Source organism: Gallinula chloropus (assembly GCF_964237585.1).
Source record: "Gallinula chloropus genome assembly, chromosome: 4".
Classification (NCBI taxonomy): Eukaryota; Metazoa; Chordata; class Aves; order Gruiformes; family Rallidae; genus Gallinula; species Gallinula chloropus.
Genome location: NC_140088.1, coordinates 20,672,566 through 20,693,563, shown reverse-complemented (window position 1 = coordinate 20,693,563; position 20,998 = coordinate 20,672,566). Strand labels below are relative to the sequence as shown.

The 20,998-nt window shown below is 49.3% G+C and overlaps 1 protein-coding gene across 3 annotated transcripts in view; it reads left to right on the top strand.

Annotated features, from left to right (window-relative positions):
• The window catches only part of SLC25A22 (solute carrier family 25 member 22), a gene marked incomplete at its 5' end in the record, with an annotated part of 30,284 nt that extends 9,498 nt beyond the window's left edge, over positions 1 to 20,786 (top strand). Inside the window, 6 exons of one of the 3 annotated variants that reach the window (XM_084263392.1) lie at positions 4,183 to 4,273; positions 13,832 to 13,950; positions 15,476 to 15,641; positions 16,144 to 16,298; positions 17,152 to 17,227; positions 18,668 to 20,786. In XM_084263392.1, the coding sequence (XP_084119518.1) occupies positions 4,183 to 4,273; positions 13,832 to 13,950; positions 15,476 to 15,641; positions 16,144 to 16,298; positions 17,152 to 17,227; positions 18,668 to 18,821 (761 nt within the window). In that variant the 3' untranslated portion in view covers positions 18,822 to 20,786. Of the gene's footprint in view, positions 1 to 4,182; positions 4,274 to 13,831; positions 13,955 to 15,410; positions 15,642 to 16,143; positions 16,299 to 17,151; positions 17,228 to 18,667 lie in introns of all 3 variants that reach the window. The other 2 variants (XM_084263391.1, XM_084263390.1) reach the window with 2 other exon arrangements.
• Positions 20,787 to 20,998: the final 212 nt, after the last annotated feature.

The window sequence follows — 20,998 nt, the reverse complement described above, 5'->3', positions numbered from 1 at the left end:
CCTTTAGGCTGCAATTGTGAGAATTATCTGTTAATGTGATAGTGGCAGCTGCCCCATGGAAGTCACAAGTGCAGCAGTCATCCCTGTCAGGCACTTGGTCTTTCTTGGGGGACAAGAAAGTCTGGTGCAGCCATTCCCACTGTGTGACTTCAGGTCTCCATTGCATGTGAAGCAAAGCTCCTCAGTGCAGAGAGAGAGGCTTCAGCTTGTAGGATGCTTCTGCAAATCATCTCTTAAGGGGTGTGTGTGGGCAGACAGTCCTTGCTCTGTGTAAGTAGCCCAGAGTGAATTGTGTGATACGTAAGGCAATCCCAACATTTCTCTCATATTCTTCCCCCAAAATTATGGGGATTCTTGGGTTTATTTGGGGGAGGAAAGAGTTCTTTTTCTCATGTTGGGGTGGTTGGTTTTTTTGTTTTGTTTTGTCTGTTTTTTCCTTGTAGTATCTCAGTTGCAACAGTGCCTAAAATCTGGGTGGTGCTGTCTAGCCCAGTGTCTGCTCAAGGGACGATGGTGTGCTGCATTCAGGCATGATGCCAAACGAATCCATGGGCTTCTGGATCATGTGGACACTAGTGGGCAGGGACCTTGGAGAGGTCCCTGTTCCCTGCTACAGTCCATGCAGAAACCAGCTCTAGATCCCAGCACGTGTCCCGGAAAGTCCCGCTGCTGTTTGCAGACCAGCCGTTTAGCCTAGCTGGCAGGAGCCAAGGGGGGGGTTTGTTTATCCGCAGCTGTTGGTGACATTTGGAGGGTAGCAGTGGCTTAGCTGCAGTAGTGTGGCAGCCTTCCCTGGCCTCTGCTAGCAATATCTCCCATATGCATCAGTGCTGCACTGGGATGATTCAGTTCCCCTGTTACGTAGGTTGCTGGTGGTATATAAAGGCTCCTGTGAGAAACGTGTTTTAAAAACAAAACCCAAGGCTTAGTGAGAAGAGAGGACTCAGAGGTTTGGTTGGCAAACAGCTGAGTTTGTCTCTACTTGATTTTGTTCTTTGTAGCACTGTACTTCTTTCCAAAATACTGTCTGTTTTCTAATGTTGACAGTTTATTTTTGCCTTTTGTTTGTCATTGCTTCTGGGACATGTAGCCTTGCCTGTAGGACAAGGTTAGCTTTAATTGGGGAAATGGAGTCAGTGGCACAGTTAGAATTGAGACACTGTGAGACTTTGAAAAGGTAGAAGATGCCATGGAAAGCATACAGCCAGCAGCTGAAGTATTTAATTTCTCCTTCTCCAGTGAGTTGAAGCTGTTATGGATTATTGAGGACAGGGATTATCCATTCTCTGCTAAGCAGCTTTACCGAAAATATCAAAGATGTAGGAGAAAACCCAGGTTCATTAACTTTTCACTGTATGTTATATGGTTTTTTTCCCCCCCTACTTTATTTGCAGTTGATGGAGGAATTGCTGTGAAAGACTGCTGGTCCTGGAGGAGGTCAGCACATGGAGGCATACTTCTCACTTACCTTTCTTGCTTGATGGTTTGGTTTTCTTTCTTTCAGTGAATCGCTTGCACTGGTGTTAGAGCAGTGGGTTCTCTTTTCCTTTCTCTCCTTGTTTTTCCAAGAAAATGGTTATTCATGCTGCATGTCAGTAGTGTAAAGATGTTTTATTTTCTGGTCATTAGGAGTGGGGTTGAAGTTGTTCTCAACTTTGGCATCCTACGAAACGCTTCTTGGTAGCTACTTCCACTTAAAGGTCAGGCTGTGTGTATTTGTTTTGAGGATCCTGATATTACTGAAACAAAAAAGGTGGAGGTAGAGCACAAGGGTCATGTCTGTGTGGCTTCTCATCATATGCAAGAACCATGGCAGGAGGGCATGATGCATAGGAAGCACATCAAACTGAAACAGCACAGTCACTGGCATGCTTACAAGCTTGCAAAAACCCGGGAGTGTGAGAGGGCTCCCCTGCTCCCTGCCTAGTTAATTTGGCTCCTGTAGGAAACAGTGGCATTTGCTGGATGTCATGGCCACTGTAGGATGAATGCACTGGCTTAGCTTGCTATGGGGCAGTGTTACTCTCTATTTTCTGCAAAGTGGAAGCGTGGCCATTGGAAAGAGGAAGAATGTGTTGAGCCTAGCAAAGGCTGGCTTCTTGCTGTGATTTTCCTGCATGGTGGTCATATGTCCTCTGAGCAGAGGATGTGGAGCCAAGGACTCCCCATGTCCCGGTGCCAGAACTTGAAGCTTCAACTTTGCTTCCTAATCTGAGGGAAGCTCCCCTACACCTGTGTCTTTCCATGTTTAAGTTAAGAGTTCTTTAATGAGTTTTGGAGGGAGGGGATCCTGAGGAACAGAGGACTGAGCTGCCTTTCTTTAGGTGTGTTGAGGTCTTACAGCTACTGTCGCTTGTGTTCAAACCTCCTGAACGTGAACCCTGACAGGCCTTCCGAGCCTTGTGAGAGTGCAGGCTTCTCTCTCTGGTTCTCTTTGAGAGACAGAGCTTTGGGACAAGGTGTTTAAATCTCTATGCAAGCATAAATAAAAAAAGGTATAGCATAGTATTTGTCCTTCCAAATGTGTTCATAGGCCACTAGCATGTCATAAGCAAAGCCCCTCTGGAGGGCTTGGACCTCAGTGTGCCTCAAGGCTGGCAGGAAGAGCCTGTGGTCATTCACTGTAGGACTTTTTGAACCGTAAGATTTAAAGGGAGAATATTAATGGTGCGAAACCAAGTGTGCTCAGAAGGGGATTGGCCCTCCCCTCCCCCGATTTTCCCCAGGGCAGCTTGAAAGTTGCCTCCCAGCCGCTGTGTTGCACTAATACACCCCTATCCATGGCCTACAGCAGCTGGCCAGGCCATGCAGACCTTTCATTGTGGTTGGCACAATACAGGGATTTGCTGTTTGTTGCTCCGGACAAAAGGGCACTCCAGTGGGTGGGGAGAGACAAGGCTTGTTTACACCCCACATCCCCCAGCAAGCCTTGCCATGGTGCTTGGAGGATAGTTTCTGCACCATGCAGCTTGTGGTGGACAAAAAGCCACTTACCAGTGGCTGTTCTGAGGGTGACACCCAGTGGTGATATACAAGGGAAGCCACTTAACTCCAAAGGCTGGTCTAGAGCTGGTGGACTTACGTGCGGATGAGCCAGTTGGCTTCAGCCAGCTTCCAGGTCTTTCAATAGTTCTGCCTTTTCTGGGTTGACTGGTAAGCAAGCTGCTCTGCTTTTGGTGGCAGTGGGGCAGGGACACTAGCAAGAAGTTGGGGCGGTAGGGGGGTTGCTTTGCCCTTGTGAGGCTCCATCTGGAGTACTGTGTCCAGATCTGGGGGCCCCAGTACAAGAAAGATGTAGAACTGTTGGAGAGGGTTCAGAGGAGGGCCATAAAGATTATTAGAGGGCTGGAGCACCTCTCCTATGAAGACAGGCTGAGGGAGATGGTCGTCTTCTTCAGCCTAGAGAAGAGAAGGCTGCAGGGGGACCTCACTGTAGACTTCCAGGACTTGAAGGGAGCATACAAACAGGAGGGGAATCAACTTTTTCAAAGGGCAGTCAATAGCAGGAGAAGGGGGAATAGACTAAATCTAAAGGAGAGAAGGTTTAGATTAAATATTAGGGGGAAGTTATTACAGAGAGAGTGGTGAGGTGCTGGAACAGGCTGCCCAGAGAGGTGGTGGATGCTCCATCCCTGGAGGTGTTCAGGGCCAGGTTGGATGAGGCCCTGGGCAACCTTGTCTAGATCCAGGCCTAGAGGTTGTTGGCCCTGCCTGTGGCAGGGAGTTTGGAACTCTATGATCCTTGGGGTCCCTTCCAACCCAGACCATTCTGTGGTTCTATGATTTGCAGAGGAGTCGGGACTGGTTATTTATCCAGCTTGTACTTCTTTCTTGAAGGTCTGATCTGAATCCTCTGGATTTGTAGGAGTGCATCCTTGGATGAGAGAGGCTGCATGTATGCATGGTGGGAGGTAGTGGTGAAGATAAAGGAATTACAAAAACCATATTGCAAATGGAACAGCAACACATCAGGGGGTGTCTTCAAAATCCAAAGGTGTTGGGAGGCAGAAATCCTATTAATTTCCAATGGTGTTTCACGTTTCTCAGCGTGTTTGGTGCATTGTGAGATCTCTCTCATCAGTCCTTGGTTTTGAGCAGGAGTTACAGCAGATTCCCGAAAGCCCCAGTAAACGGTTCCTTTATTCTCATTCTCCAATGTCTTTTTCCTCTTCTTATGCCCAGGGGCTGCGGTGAACCTGACTCTAGTGACACCAGAAAAGGCTATTAAACTGGCAGCCAATGACTTCTTCCGGCATCACCTCTCCAAAGATGGGTGAGTAGGGGGTGCAGGCCTTTCCCATTCAGCTTCAAAGACACTGGCTCTTGAGACAGGTCTGGTGAGAAGTCGGGGCAAAGGTGGGACGGGGTGATGTGCTGACTGAAATACAAGTTGACCTTGAGCAGCTCAGCTGGTGATTACATTTGGGTAAGGATGTAATGTCTAAAATGGGAAGTGAAAAGCACTCCACTGGATGACTGCTTTTTATTCCAGCTTCTAAAAATAGTTCCAGATCCAAGCCAAGGTTAAGAGATCCAGAATTTGTAGGCAAGACATTGGAGAGGAACCCAATGGCACTGATAGCTGCTCCAAACAGGTGCTGGGAGGACCCCTGTCCTCAGCATCCTATTGGATGCTGTTATGCTCTTTGGCTTGAACAGATGTCAAGTTCTGTAGACCCCAAACTTAGCATCACTCTTGTCCTTTTGTAACGTGAAAATAGTTTTGGAGGGGTGGTGAATCTGAATTGATGAAGGGCACTTGCAGCATTGCTCAGCAGCTGACTGGCAAATAAATGCTGAAGGAATAAAACCATCTGTTTAGGTTGTACGTGGGGGTTGGCTCCTCTGAGTTAAATGAGAGTAAAAGATGCTAGCTGAGTAGCTGAGAGGGGCACTGAATATTTGATGCTGTTTTCATCAAGATAATTCCCTTGCAATTTGGAGAACATTTTGTGTCTCCCTTCAGACTGAGACCTTTCTCCAGAGTCAGCCAGTGAAGGGCACTGTCTCCAGTTCTCAGTGACAGCAGTTAAATAGCCTACTTGGGACATGTATGATCCCAGCTCTTCCCATGAGCAGTGATGGGGTGGTGCCTTACAGAAAGTGCAGAGCTCTCACAGTTACTTGGTTCAATAACTTCCTGTGGTGTACCAGGTTAATCTCAGCTGCTGCAGATCAGAAGCTCTCAACTTCACTGGAGGCTGTGGACTGGCACAGGTTCAGGATCTGGCTTTTTCATGTACCTAAATATTTTTTTTCTTTCTTTCTTCTGGAGGCTTTTAAAGTAGCAGCTAACGTATGTCTGCATGACTCACTGACTGGCAGCTGTTTGTGGTTTTTCTGTCTCTCCAAATAGTGTCTCTTCTGTGCTCTGCTCAGACTGTGGGAGGTAGTGATGTCCTCATTACTCCTTTCTGCCAGGTGCTGGGTCTGATTGCTGCAGCAGACAGCGCAGCAGACCCTGGCATACTGCAGTGGACTGGAGCACAGCTAGCTCTTTGCCACCACCTACGAAGCCATGGCTTAGTAGGTTGTACAGGGAAGACAAACAGGTGCCTTGTACCACACTGAAAGAGTGGCCAGTGGCAGAAATCAGACCAGTGTTGCAACATACTTGGTACTTTGTGAGAGCAATCACTGCTGTGATGTTTCAGCCATTAAACTGTGATGTGTCTGTCAGTAGATGTCCTGCACCATGACTTTCTTGTGAGGCAGGTGTGTGTGTGTGTGTGTGTACCTCTTGGCACTGAGGCAGGCTTTGGGCAAGTGTCTGGGTAAGTAGGATGCAGCTGAGATCTTCACCCATACCTCTTCCAGATTGACTTCTGGGTTCCTGTCTGATACACACATGACATAAATGTTGTGCTGTGCTCCATTCAGAATAAAGGTGCTAGATAGTTATGCCAGAAGTAAGGTACCCTGCTCTAAAACACATGCACTGATGGGGCTGGGACTACAGTGACCTGGAGCAGGACCCTGTTACCACTCAGGTAGTGGGGAGCCTTTGTGCCTTGACACAAAGTGTTTTTAACTCTTTTGTAGAAAAGAAAGGATGAGCCACAGTTAGGTGACAACTGCTAGGCAGCACATGAAGTCAGGGGGACTCATCCAGCCACCATGGGGGGCTTGAATGAGTGAAATCGGGTCAGCTCTGCTCAATGAGGATATCCAGTGTGAGTTGGACAGAGAGCCAGAGCCTTGATACTGCTGTGATAGATGGTTTAAGGTCCTTCTAACTAGAAGCATCACTCCAAGGTGTGATGGGAAAGACAGTGCCTCACAGATTGGTTGTGGCTGGTATGGGCTATGAACCTGAGATCTAACTGGAAGTTCTGGTGCATTGTGTGACCCTGTTTAGTGCATATGGAGCTGGGGTTGGGGCCACCTATTTCACAGCTCTAGTCAAAGCTTAGGTATGAACAACAAAGCAGCCCATGTTTAGAAAGGTGGAGATTCAAGCTCCCTGGCATGCCAGTGTGGCTTCATTTCTGGATGTGTAATTGTAACCGTCAAGGTGTTACGTGGTGTCAAGTGCACTTGTGGCAGTTAGGTTCAGTGAAGGGCTGGCAGCTGTTTTTCATGGTGAGCCACCAAGATCTTAGTTTAGCTCCACCAAAGTCCTTTTTGCACACGCCAGGCTATCTGCTATACACTCACAGTATGATGTGGCCTTAGGCCAGCATCCCAAAGGATGGTCTTGTGCTTTTCTGACTCAGAGCTACAAAGTCTTCTAGACCTGTTTGACATTGAATGCCTTTGCTGCTGAGCTTCTAGCACTTGTCTTGCTTGAAATGTGTCACATGAATTGGAGCTCCTTGTGTGACAAAGTGTGAATGTTCTATCAGTCTTTGTTGATGAAAATAAGCTGAGTGTGTCCTCCATGACCAAGTGGAAGAAGCATGTGTGGACTAAAGGGAGCATGGCAAACCCAACATGACCCAAAATAGCCTCAAGTTACATAAGAACTTTTAGGGTGCATTATTATGTGGTTTTTTAATCCTTTAAAGAAATCTGAATGTTGAAACAAACTTGCATTTGAACTGCTAGGGAAAAGAAGTGGCATAAAGCCTGTTTTTGAAAGGCCAGACTGAAAACAACACCTGTTGGTGTAGGAAGCTCCTGGCTGCCAATTGTTGGAAGAGTATTTTGGGAGCGTCTCACTGCAGGTCTGTGCTAGACTCCCTTTTCCCTGGTCGTGTTCTGGAGGTAGAGTGTTGGACAGCAGGACCAGACATAGGACCTCGTGCACTTTTTTGTGTACCCATCTCCCTGAGTCTGGAGGTGCCTGTTCCTGCAGCCTTCTCCACCCTGGGACTAACTTACCAGGGCACTCCTGCCCATACAGTGCTTTTCCCCTCATTGTGGTGCAGTAAGGATGTGTGCTAGGGGTCTTGATTTCCACTTCTATGCCTCTTTCTGTTTTGACCATTATGATAGCCTACTGCTGCTGCTTCTCTTTTCAATGAGGAAACAAAACTGTGATGGTCCTCCCAAGCTGTCCTGGGCACTTATAGAAGTTAGAAAGGACCTTAAAGCTCATCTAATTTTACCCTCTTGCAGTGGACAGGCACACTCTCCACTAGCCCAGGGTGCCCACAGCCCCATCCAACCTGGCCTTGAACACTGCCAGGGAGGGGACAGACACAGCTTCTTGGGGCAGCCTGTGCCAATGCCTCACCACCCTCACAGTAAAGAATTTATTTTTAGTATCTAATATATAAATCAACCCTCTTTTAATTTAAAACCATTAGCCCTTGTCCTATCACTACATGCCCTTATAGAAGTCCTTCTCCAGCTATCCTGTAGCCCCCTTAGGTACTAAAAGGCTTCAATAAGGTCTCCCCAGAACCTTCTCTTCTCCAGGTTGCACAAGCACAATTCTCTCTGCCTGCCCTCACAGAAGAGGGGCTTCAGCCCTCTGATAATCTCAGTGGCCTTCCTTTGGACCCACTTGATAAGTCCATGTCTTCCTTACATTGCAGCATCCAGAGCTGGGCACAATACTCCAGGTGGGGTCTCATGAGAATCACCTCCCCTTGCCTGCCAGTCGCGCTTCTTTTGATGCAGCCTGGGATGTGGTTGGCTTTCTGGGCTGCAAAGCCATATAGCCAGGTCACGTTGAGCATCACGTCAGTCAACACTCCCAAGTCCTTTTCCTCAGGGCTGCTCTCATTACATTCTCTGCCCATCTTGTGTTTGTGCTTCAGACTGCTCCAACCACGTTGTACCTCATGAAGTTTTCATGCCTTCACCTCCCCTGTCAAGGTTATTCTACATGGCATCCCTTCCCTGCAGTGTCTGACTGCACAGCATAGCTTGCTGTGGTTGGGTGCACTTCATCCCACTGTCCATGTCACTGATAAAGATGTTAAACAGTGCTGGTCCAAATAACAGCCCTGAGGAATGTCAGTAGTCACTGGTCTCCACTTGGATATTGAGCCCTTGGTGATAGCTCTCTGAGTGCAACCATCTAGCCAATTCCTTAACCACCAAGTGTTCCATCCATCAAATCCATGGCCTCCCAATTTAGAGACAAGGATGGTGTCCAGGACCGTGTCGAATGCTTTGCACAAGTCTGGGTAGATGACACCAATTGCATTTCCTTTATCCACCAGCATTGTAACCCCATCACAGAAGGCCAACCAAATGTGTTAGACACAGTTTACCCTTAGTGAAGCCATGTTGGCTGTCACTGGTCACCACATTGTTTTCCAAGTGCCTGAGCATACTTTCCAGGAGTATCTGCTCCATGATCTTGTTGGGCAGAGGGGTGAGACTGGCTGACCTGTAGTTCCCCAGGTCTTCCTTTTTTCCCTTTCTAAAAAGGGGGCTTATGTTTCCCCTTTTCCAGTCAGCAGGAACTTCACTGCACTGCCAAAACTTCTCAGATATGACAGAGTGTGTCTTAGAAACAGCATCTGCCAGTTTTCTCAGGATCTGCAGATGTATCTCATGAGGTCCCATGGACTTGCGCACCCTCAGGCTCCTTAGATGGTCTTGAACCTCGTCTTTTCCTACAGTGGGCAGTTCTTCATTCTCCCAGTGCTTAGAGCACTTGCTGAAGACTGAGGCAAAAAATTTATTGAGTACCTCAGTCTTCTCCACAGCCTGGGTAACCAAGTCTCCCATTCTATTCTAGAAGGGGTCTACATTTTTCCCTAATCTTCCTTTTATTGCTCATGTGCTTATAGAAGCTTTTCTTGTTGCCCTTGATGTCCCTAGCCAGTTTTATTTCTATCAGGGCTCCACCTTTCCTAACCTGACCCCTGCCAGCCCAGGCAGTTTCTTTGTATTCCTGACATGCTGCCTGCTATTGCTTCTACCCTCTGTAAGCTTCTGGTTTGTTTGGCTTTGCCCAGGAGCTCCTTGTTTTCATCCATGCAGGCCTCCTGGTTTTTGCCTGACTTCTTCTTTGTTGGGATGATTCACTACTGAGCTTGGAGGAGGTGATCTTTGAATACTGGCCAGCTTTCCTGGGACATTCTTCCCTCCAGGGCTTTCATCCCATGGTACTGTACTCCTTGAAGAAGCCAAAGCTGGCTCCTGAAGTCCAGAGCAGCAAGCTTACTGTGCACTCTCCTTGCTGCCCTAAGTATCTTGAATTCCACCGTTTCATGGTCACTGCAGCCAAAGCTGCTCTTGTGCTTCACATCCATTCCCAGTCCCTCCTTGTTGGTGAGAATGAGGTCCAGCACAGCACCTCTTCTCGCTGGCTCCTCTATCACTTGAAGACAGAAGTTTCCATCAGCACATTCCAGGAGACTCCTGGATTACTAATGCCCTGCTGTCTGGTCCCTCCAACAGATACTGGGAAACAAGGGAATTGTGGGTGAGTTGTGTGAGTGCTGAAAAACCCCTTTGCTATGCCACAGAGGAAAGCCAAGGTACTGAAAAGTCTGAAGGGTAGCCCGTGACCCTGATTTGAGAAAGGCAGTAAGGGCCAAACACTGTCCTGTGATGATTTTAGCCTGAGGTCCTTTGCAGCTCCCAGGAGAAGTAGTAAAGGTGACCCATAGCAAAGACCTTGCTCCTGTGCCACTGTTCTGGCTGAACTACATGGATGGGGAAGGCAGGGCACAAGAGAGAGGGGAGAGTTCCAGCCTTCAGACTGCTGGAAACAGACGGGGTTTTTTCCCCCCTCCTCTGTATTTCTAAAGCTGGATGTGTTGAGACACCCACAATCTCACAGCTGCTGTTAGAATAGTGGCAGCTTCATTGTCCAGAGCAGAGGATGTGAGGAGTCATTAGGGCTGAGGCATTTGAGTGTGAAGCACTTGGGTATGAAGCTCATAAAGTGATGTAAATCAGTGGCACACCAGCAGGCATTTAAAGTACATTGTTGATTTTTGGGTGCTTGGTGTGTGGGGCCTCTTTGATAGATCTAAGCATTGTCTGCTCTTGATGTCCTCTTTGAATTTGGGTCTTAAATGCTTCATAAAAGACAGTCTCTTTAACAGTATCGTACAATGTTTTGTGTTTTATCTCCAAAGTGTTGGGTACCAGGCAGCTGTTGTGTTTGGTATGTGTTTGCCAGGTTTTGTTGTTAGTTTTTCAGGTTCTTGGTTAAATGCTCTGCCTTGGCTGCAGTAAAAAGTGTCTCATGGCTTCTTATAAAAGTGATTTCTTGTTCTTAGAAACTGTCCAGTGTCCCTGAATGAGTTTCCTGCTACTCTTCCCTAAGCTGTATTACTGCCTAACATCTCCTGTCCTATTTAATCTTGACCTTCATTTTGTTTGATGTTCTGGAGCAAAGGCAGGCAAGCTGCTGACTTAGCAGCCCAGGTTCCTAGGAAGATCAGTCTGATTGCATTAACTGCTGATGCCAGCAAGTTTTCTTCCTTTCTGCTTCCTCCTGCCCTGTAGATTTGCTCAGAGAAGAGAAATAGCTAGCTGTAGTCCTGAGACAAGTAAGGCACTTTTCCTTCTCTCCCATGCAGATGGGGAGACTGGAGCTTGTTCTTCACGGCCTTTCCAGCTGATATGTCTACCCAGGGCTCCTTCCTTCATCTGTTCCACTTTCAAGCTCTCCTAAAATACTCTGACAATCTCTGTGGCACATTGGAGTTGCCATTGCATGGACTGGCTGATCCTTGAACTGCAAAATGCCCTTAGACAGGCTGTGAAGTGAGGCTCTTGATCTAGGAAGGAGGGATGCTGCTGCTGGTCCTGTTGCTGAGCTGCTGTGCTGCTTTGCACACACTGTGCTTTTGTGCCCTGTGGGCCCAGGCAGCCTCTTGGTCAAGATTTTTGTTAGAAACTTGAAAAAACCCTCTGCTCTGCTTTCATGTGACATCAATATACCGATGCCTTCAGAGATCCTGACTTTGGGCTGATGTATTGCTTTTGCAAAGTCCTCCATAAACCTCTAGTTTCTGGCTTTTTTATCTTCTTGTTTCTCAGCTCTAGTTTGAAACCCCAGTTTAGGTGGAGTGTGAGTGTTCTCCCCTTCACATCTGACACTGTTGATTTATCGCTAATTAATTGCACGTCAGTTAGAGTGGAATGTCTGATCTCTGACAGTGCAGAACGTGGGGCTATTGTATGTGTGTTATATTTAACACCCTCTTGCTGTGAGAATAGATGGTTTCTGCATTTCCAGGACCAGATCCTTGCTGGTCTTGCAGCTCTTGATGTTAGTTGAGATGACGCCAGTTTTTAAACCTCTGAGGATAAGGTCTCTGGTGCCTTAAATATTTAAACCTCTTCATCATCTAGAGATGAACCGTTTTCAAGCTCCTTTTATGTGCAGGCTGCTGAAGTTTTGTAAAGGAGTTTGACCCCTGCATGGCAAATTTTACATCTCCTGGCAAAAGATTTGCTTGTCTTGGGGTATTTTTCTCTTGGACTCACCTCCCAGTTCCCAGGATATGCAAACCAAAAGCTCTACATGCCTTTGATGGACCTGTTTGACATCTCTCAAATATGCCTGCACATATAAATCCTCTGCTGACTTACACTGGCATGGCTCCATGGAGTTCAGCCAAACCAGGCTGACTTCGTTGGCTGGGATAATGGTCCACAGATGAACATGCAAGGCAAATGATCCTGGTCTTTTGAACTGGGTATCAAAGTGGTTGCCACAGATGAAAGCCAGGAGACATGTACTCCAGGGATGCTCCAGGGCTGTTGCTAGAGTGGGAGATGCTCTGCTGTGCTGTAGAGGGGGACTGGCAGCCAGGTCCTTTGGGTGGTCTGCCTCCTCCCACAGCTGGGCTAGGAGTCGTGCAGCCTGGCTGCTGACTGTATCCAGCTGCACTTGGAGCTGTGCTGCTTGCCACTTCCAGGGATCAGTGCTGGGGGGGGACCTGTGGGTTTGCACACCCTAGTACCTGTGTGTCTCGGGGAAAGCTTGATGGAAAGCTCCAGGAAAGCCCACTTGGGCACCCATGTGGGTAGCTCTGTAGGAGGGATTGTTCTTTGCAGCTTCTCATCTATGAGGGAATTTGGAAAGGGGAGACTGTGAAATGTTTTTCCCTGCAGCCTCATGGGAGAGCTCTATATTTAGTCACTGGTAATCTCCGTTGTGGCCCTGTGCCTCTAATCCCCTGCTCTGATATTCTCCCCGGAGGGGATGAGAGGTGGAGAAATCAGCCTGGCTGACGTAGTGGGCCAGCAGGATTACAGCACATCTTCCCTCCTGTTCCTATGGGGTTGGCATTGAAGCTTTGCTGGCCCACAGTGCTGCAGCTGTGCTATGTGTGCATGAATCCCCTGGTAAGGGAGTGGGGCTTGATTTTTGCACGGGAATAGGGCATATCACTGTGGGACTGCTTTTGTGATAGTGTGGAGACTCGCCTTGAGAGATTAGGTATTGTTGCAGGAAAGGGTTGAAGAGGAGTAAAAATAGTACTTGCATTTACAAGATAAAAAAGAGGAGACTGTTTCCCTCTGGATGTGTGACTTATAGATGTGTTTGTTTCCCTCTTCCTCCCCCATTTTAGCACACAGCAGACTAGAGGCTTTTTTTTCCCTTTAGTCAGGGTTTTCTGGTGCCAAAGTGTGAGATTTTTTTCTTTAATAGGATGAAAACTCATCAGTTTCTGAAAATTGAGGCTTTCAGAGCATTTGCATTCTAAGTTCCTCTTTTTAGCCTTAGCTGGGGTATTTTGTGGCTTTGGGATGGAGAGAGCTATGAAATGTGTTATGCAAGAACACGTCAGTGATGATCCCTGCCTCTGGTGTAGAGAACACACCTGCTCAGGCAGGACTGGTTGAATGCAAAGGCTACTTTTTCAGGTTTGGAAAGGCTGGTGAGGTAAAGAAGCTCCTAGCCACAGGGGAGCTGCCTCTCCAACACTGGTGTTCACTATTTATCTATTTTGCTTTTATTGGAGCACCCCAAAGCAACAACCACAATATTTTCCCCCTCGTTCCTTGCCCTGTGGTGTGTGTGTCTGTGGGGATGTTAGACTGTTTAAAGAAGTAGGCTGGCAGAAGGAAAGCTGCTTATCCTCCTTAAATGCTCAGGTCCTCCGCTGCCCTCTGAAGAGATACCCTTTCTGAAGGCTGTGCCCTGACTGAGGGCAATGCTGGGCTGGGAGAGAGCTGCAGTCTCCTGTCTGGAGATGGCGAGGGCCGTGTGTTCCTGTCTGGGGCTGGGCTGGTCGGGCTTGTGGCTTTTCCTGAATGTTCTGTTTCTGGGACCAAAGTTTTCCTTTCGATCAGGTGATGCTGGCAGAAGTACTGAACCTGTGCTGAAGCCTAGCATGTTCCCTGGGCTGCCTCTTCTGTAACCTCCAGGGGTCAGGTGTGCCCCAGGACCCTGCGGGTACCCACCTGCCCCAGCGTTATCCCAGGCCACTTCTCTGATTGACTCTCTTTTCTTTGGCAGGAAAAAGCTGACGCTGCTGAGGGAGATGCTGGCGGGCTGCGGCGCGGGTACCTGCCAGGTGATTGTCACCACTCCCATGGAGATGCTCAAAATCCAGCTTCAGGATGCAGGGCGAATTGGTACGTGGGCTTCTCTTGTGCGCTGAGCAGGCCGGGGGGCGGGGCTGGGCTGTCACGGCAGAGGCTGTGGAGTGAGCGGAGAAAACCCGCCCCCTCCCCCGCCTGGCTTTGCAGGGGCCCTTGCGGTCACAAAAGGTGATGATACGTGTTGCTCGAAGCAATAGGCTTGGCAAGTGAAATAGCAAATGCTGCTGGTGGACAGAGGGACAGGAGAGATGGCATGTGGTCAGCTTGTGAGTGATTAAAGCTTGGTGGTTACTGTGCATGCAGGAAGGGATTAGTATCCTCTGATGCTTTTCCTGTGGTGCTTCCCCAATCTCCGTGTTCTCTGATGTCTGTTCTCACTTCTGCCCCCCCTGTAGCAGCTCCCTAACAGCTTCCCAAGGGTATGTGCCCTTTCCAAGCGACCTGTCTCCTTTTTTACTTTTTTTTTTCTTTCTGGCAAAAGCAGTAGTTATCTTGGCTGAAACAGTAAATAAATTCTCCCACCACACTGGATTTGGGAGAGGTTTGGGGACAGGCTCTTGGTGCTGTGGGCAGGAGCTGGCAGATGCAGGCAGGAGGGTGTATGAGCCTTTGAGCTGAAACGCTGTGGGGCGTTTCTGGTGAGAATGGAGACCAGAGTCTGGCAAGGAGTGTTCTGTGTTCTTGGTGATCTGGGTGAAAGAGCTGTTTGCTATCACCTTAATCTGTTCCAGAGGTCAGCTTGGAGTACGGCCCTGTCCCCTAGGAGCCCTGCATCACACTGTTGATGCCATGTTTGTGGCCCTTTCTGAAAAATGGGCCAATTGTCCTTTTAATCTCTCCTTTGATGTGGGATTCCTCAATGAACAACCGCAGATTTCCTGCTTCTTTCCTCTCTGTGCTGTTTTTAATGCAGACCTTATCCTCTTTGTGTGTATTATTTTAAAACATTTGAAGGAATTAAGCCACGGTTTGAGGGTTCAACGGAGGTTTTCCCTATGCCAACAGCCTGTTCCCTCTGTGTAAAAGACCTGTGGTGTCCAGTGGCAGCCTACAGGTTGATGTGCTCTCCATCTTCTGGCCAAGAGTAGAAATGCATCAGTTTGAAAAGGCTAGAAGAAACCAGTTCCCATGTATAAGTGTGGCTGGGGAAGGAAGCAAAGAACAGAACTGCTGAACCTCTTTCATTTATGCATAGCTTTAGTTTTCCCTACTAGGGACTGGGGCTGTAGCTGGAAGCAGGTACTGTCATCTGCCTGCTCCTGCAGCTCCTTCTTTGCACCCTGGAGCTTGTGCGTGGCAGGCTGCTCCTGCTCCAGTACAACTAGTCAGTAGGAGAATGCAGCTGACAGCGTTGTGTGGCAGCAGCCAGCTCCTAGACTGAGACAAGGCTCAGTCTGCCCCTCTCTGTCAGCCTGTAAGCAGAAGCTTGCAGGGCACCTGGCTGGCCCCAGTCTGTGTACCCAGGGACGTGCCTCATGCTCCCTGTGCCATAGCGCTGGGCAGCAGGAGGCGGCTGCCGAGCGCCCCGCAGACCCGTGCGCTCTCTGCCTCTCCCCAGCGGCGCAGAAGAAGCTGATGGCAGCGCAGGCCCAGCTCCCCTCTTCTGCGGGGGCGGCGGAGCCAGCGGTGGAAGCGCGACCCACGGCCACACAGATAACCAGGGAGCTGCTGCGGAGCAAAGGCATCGCGGGACTCTACAAGGGCCTGGGAGCCACGCTGCTAAGGTAGGCTGGCACCAGCATTCCCATCTAAAGCACCAGCCACCCGGGGATGAGCCTGCGGAGGGGCTGTTGGCTTCAGGGGGTGTGGGGGTGATAGGGTTTGCTTTCAATGCACCCGTTTTGAGCGTTAAAGAAGGGAAGGTCAGGGAAGTGTCCAGCGGGATGGGGAGCAGGATGCAAACCTCTTGTAATTAACACAAGTGGACAAGATGGTTGACCTCTGAATGTCCTGGGGTCTTTGGCTGGAGTGCTGAAAAATCAGGGGGTGGCTGTTGACTCTGCAAGGCTGCATGTCTCCTGTGGGACTGTTGTCCTTTGTGCAGCCAGTTTTGCCCCTGCAGATGTTCCAGCTCTGCAACTGCAATGCAGACAGGAGCTGAACATCCGTGTTGTACTCGTGGCTGTGCTGCCCGCGTGTGATGCTTACAGCACCTTCTTTGATGCTCAGTTTGTTGTGTCCTGTTCTGACTTTGTTCATCCTATTCTCCTTTCTCCTCCACCACAGGGACGTCCCGTTCTCCATTGTTTACTTCCCACTGTTTGCAAACCTGAACAAGCTGGGCCAGAAAGACCCCAATGTCAAGGCTCCATTCTACGTGTCCTTCCTCTCTGGATGTGTGGCTGGCAGTACAGCCGCAGTGGCTGTCAATCCTTGTGATGGTGAGTCCTAAGAGTCTTTGCTGGTGGCTTGCTGCCAAGTGACAGGAGTCAGAAGCCCACAAGTGGGCTGGGTGAGGAGGAGAGTGAGTGTACCAGCCTCTTTGTAGCATGAGTGCAGAGGAGGGGAGCTCTGCTCTCGGAGCTCCCTCCAGCTCAGATGATGTTTCTTTCAGCTAAGCCAGAGCTTACACAGAGATTTTCAGTACTCTATAGGTAAATCAGGAAGAGGGTGTTGTTCATAGCAATGGCTGAGAACATGTCCCTGAAAAAGCACGTTTCCCTGTGGAGTGTTAGAAGGTAAACCATTTACATGCACATGGTCACGGACAGCCAGGGGAACCTCAGATCTGTGGCCTTTTGTGCAGCCAGCCAGCCTGCTCTACAGCATCTGCCTTTAAATACCACCTTGGTTTCTCTGCTGTGAAAGGCACCGTAAAGCAATTCCTCTCCCCACAGCATGGCACTTGCTCCAAGGTATGAAGAAATGTCAGAGCAGAATCGTATATTTGAAATGCTCCCCTCTTTCTGGAGGAAGTATTTGAAAATCATTTCCCAATTTGCAGAAACACACCTGAATTTGGAACTGTTTAGAGCTTAAATCAGCTTTGGAAACCTTGGTCACAGTGAGGGGAAGGGGTTGGGTTTTGGGTGGCTGTGTTTTTTCTTTTATCCAGTTGCAAAGGGATGGGTTTGGTTCCCCTGTTTTGCTGTTAAGACTGTGAAAATGGTCTGTGTTCTTGGTGATCTCATTTTGACTGTGTTTCAAAGACGTTACTCTCAGGGGGGCTCTTACCTGCCGAAGAGCATCCTGCAATCCCAGTGCTCACTGCCATCTCTCTCCCTATCTCCCCAGTGATCAAAACACGGCTGCAGTCCTTGCAGAGAGGAGTGAACGAGGACACCTACTCAGGAATCCTGGACTGCACCAAGTAAGACTCCTTGTGAAGCAGGCCACCACATCAGATGTATGGCATCTGCTTCTGCTGCCCACCAGGCAGGTGGTGCAGCTTGTCGACCCAACTAGCAGCTTCCCCTATGAACCTGTGCTTTTATTTATCTATCTTTATGGATTTACTGTCCATGTATATACATATGCAAAAGAGAACTTCTTCCTATTTTGAGCAGGGTAAATATAGCACTGATATTTGCCTGGAGCATCAACAAGGAAAGGCTGAATGAACTGGGGCTGCTCAGCCTTGAGAAAAGACTGAGAGGGGATCTGATTAATGTTCAGATTAGATGTTAGGAAAAAAATTCTTCACTGAAATTGTTGCTGGGGCCTGGAACAGGCTGCCCAGGGAGGTGGTTGAGTCACCATCCCTGGATATGTTTAAAAAAAGGATGGATGAGATACTTAGGGATATGGTTTAGCTTAGGACAGGAACAGTTGGACTCGATGATCTTAAAGGTCTTTTCCAACCTTGTGATTCTGTGATGTTTGTAAGTAACTGAAGGGTGGGACACGGGGAAACGTCCAGCCTCTCTTCCATTGTCTCTGGACACAACAAGGGGCAATGGCTGCAAGCTGGAGCATAGGAAGTTCTGCACCAACCTTTTCACAGTGAGGGTGACAGAGCACTGGGACAGGCTGCCCAGGGGGGATGTGGAGTCTCCTCTGGAGATATTTTGAGACCCGTCTGGATGCCGACCTGTGCGATATGTCCTAGGGAGCTGCTTTGGCAGGGGGGTTGGACTCAATGATCTCTGGAGGTCCCTTCCAACCCCTGTGATTCGGTGAATCTGTGAATTTAAATGCGTCTCCAAACCCTAGCAGCCCTAACACTAGGGTTTTATTGCAAAAAGAGGCAATGCTCTGGTTCTGTCTCCCAAGGCCCTGCTGTCTGAAAAGCCTACAGCGTTAAGGCTTGCATCCCTCCTGGGATAGCTCTGAGCAGCAGCTGCAGGGCCGCAGTCTGAGCAGGCTGTCCCCTGCCAGGCAGACTGTGGTCTGGCTGCTTCAGAACGTGGAAGGAAGCTTCAGAACGCAAGCACTGTGCTTCTGTGCTGCTGTTGTAGCCAGAGTCTCCTGCCATCTGGCTGTGTCCATGTTGCAGGTAGGGTTGGCCCAGCTTGTCAACAGGGAGAACTCTTGATGTAAGCTCAGGGCTTTCTTAGCTGTGCACCCAGACCCAGGCAGAGGCTCCTGCTCCTGGCCAGACACAGGGATGGGGCATGCTCCGGCGTGGTGGCTTGCAGAGCACACCGGGGTGGTGGGTGATGTGCTGTGCAGGCAGTGCCAGCTGGCAGTGCCTGGCTGGGCTTAGCAGGCAGGCAGGGAGGGAGGCAAAAAGCCAGGGCTTGGCCAGAGGTTCTCCTGGCGTGGCAGAGGGGTGGATGGACGCTTACCTCTCTCTACCATTTCTTCCTAGGAAGATCTGGCAGAAGGAAGGGCCCATGGCCTTCCTGAAAGGGGCGTATTGCCGAGCCCTGGTCATCGCTCCTCTCTTCGGCATCGCACAAGTTGTCTACTTCATCGGCATCGCGGAGTTCCTGCTGGACATGCTCCCCAAGCACCGGGCCTAGCTCTGGCACTCCGGCCTGTGCCCTCCTGCCCTCGGCAGCGCTGAATTCATCCCCGTGTCCGTCATCGTGTCGATCACTGTCAGAGCAACAGCACAAAGGGTTCGCGCGGGGACGACGAGGGGACGTGGTCTCCAGACGAGCAAACATGGGGAGGGAGAAGGGTCCCTTCTCTGTCTGTCTGGAATCTGCCCCTCCCGCTCCTTCCACGGACAATATCTAATTATGCATATCTCCTTCTTCCCCCCCCCCCACCTTTTTGTCCTTTTATTTTTCAGTTGTCATTTTTAAGGACACTGGTTAAGCACAGGCTGGGCTTGCAGACCCAGAATTGTCCTCCCAGCCTCAGGGAGGAAGAGGAATGGGAAAGAAAGAACCTGAACCCTTGTCCACCCCGGTCTACTGGAAACTCTTTCTTCCTGGAGCTGCCAGCTATCTGAGGAGGAGCTGGGAGGGCAGCTGTGTCCCCTTAGCCCCTCCTCGGCTCTGCTGGCCCCAGGTTGAGAGCGGGCACTGCACAAAGGGGGCTCCTCTCATTGTCCCTGGAGCCACAGCAGGGAAGATGCTGGATCCGGCAAGTTTTTGGGCCTAAAAACGTTCACCTCTTCCCTTCTCCCTTTCTCAAAAACAAGTTGGACTTAGATGAACTTCTTGGAGATCAAAGGGGAAGGGAAAGGGGATCGTTTCTAAGTATTTTTTCAAAGCAAAGGGATGTCCCTCCTACCGAGTTGTCGCAGGCACATCCGGGTGAGGTGCAGAGATTAGATGCTGCTTTGTGGGGAACATGTCTGTTCACATGAGTGTCCAAAGGTGCTTCGCTGCTTGGCTACAGGCAGGGGAGGGAAAAAAACTTGGGATCAAATTATTACTGGGTTTGGTTTTGTTTGTTTGTTTTGCTTTGTTTTCTTTTTAACGCAGAGGTGGTGGGAGGGAAAACCAAACAAGAAGAAACTACTCAACATTCCTTCAGGCTGCCCACGCCCAGGGAGATAAAGCAGCGGGTGTAGATCAGCTGATTTTTATTTTTCTCAGCCTGGCCCGAGGTGCCTGGAAGAGGAGCTTCCTCCCCTTCCGGGGTGCCCGACTTCAGGGAGCTGTGCTCGCCTCACAGGGCGAAAACACAAGGTCTGCTTGTGCTTTGACGCTGGAGTTGGGCACGTTTGGAGACAGCCAGTGTCAGAGGGGCGGAGGGTTCCCGCACCCTGAGCTCTTTGTGTGTGATTACAGGGACAGGGACAAGGACATGTCCTCTGGATCACACGACCTCGTCATCCCGCTCGCTTCTGGTGTGGTGATCGTTGCTGGGTGGCAGGGGCCAATTCCACACCTGTCAAAGGGACGCTGCCCCAGCTAACAGCGCTTGTCAGTAACATCATCCTTGCTCAGTACTCTCGGGCTGTGTAGTTAATTCTACTTTAAATTCTCTGAAGTGGGAGATCTACCACCCCAGCGTGATCTTCTCCGTTATTTATTCCATTCGGTGCGATCCACCCAGCTTCGGTGTTTAATTTAAACTCTTTGAATTCACTTTTCATTCCATCTCCTCTTTGCTTTGTTTTCCAGGCGCTTCTTTGGTGTTTGTGTTTCAAATGTATATTTAAATTAATTTAAAAAAAAATCCCTGTTTTTAATGTTTAAAAAAAAGTAATCTCTGTTTCAAGATTCCTGGGTTAAGTTTCTGCAGAATCTGTCTGTTGAGGGCATTTTTCCTCAGTGCATCCTTTTTCTTCTTGAAGAAGTTGTTCTGTGGCTGATTTGTTACTTGTCACTCTGCATATGTGAATAATTTTTCTTCTTTAATTTTTTCCTTAATGACTTCTCCTTGTACCTGGGAGGGAATCTGCAAAGCTTGTCTTTGCAATAGCTGTCTGTGCCGTGTGTAGTGCCGTGATGCTGCTCTTGCTCTGGATTGCCCTTGGGTGGATTAAAAAGGAACGATTTTTGTTTGGGGTTTTTTTTTTTAAGGCGCCCTGTTTCTTGCTGTTTTGTGACTTACCAAGAGGGTCCCTGAAAGACACCTTGCTGCTCAAAGCAGTGGGGTTCCCGCTTGCCCTTCTGCCTGCAAGGATTGCTCCAGGAAGCTGGATGACTTGCAGCTGGGTGGGGAGGGGGTGAGGTGGAGGTTTGGATTGTGGGGTTCCGTTTGGAGGAAAACCTGGTGCAGGGAAGGGCTGAGGTTC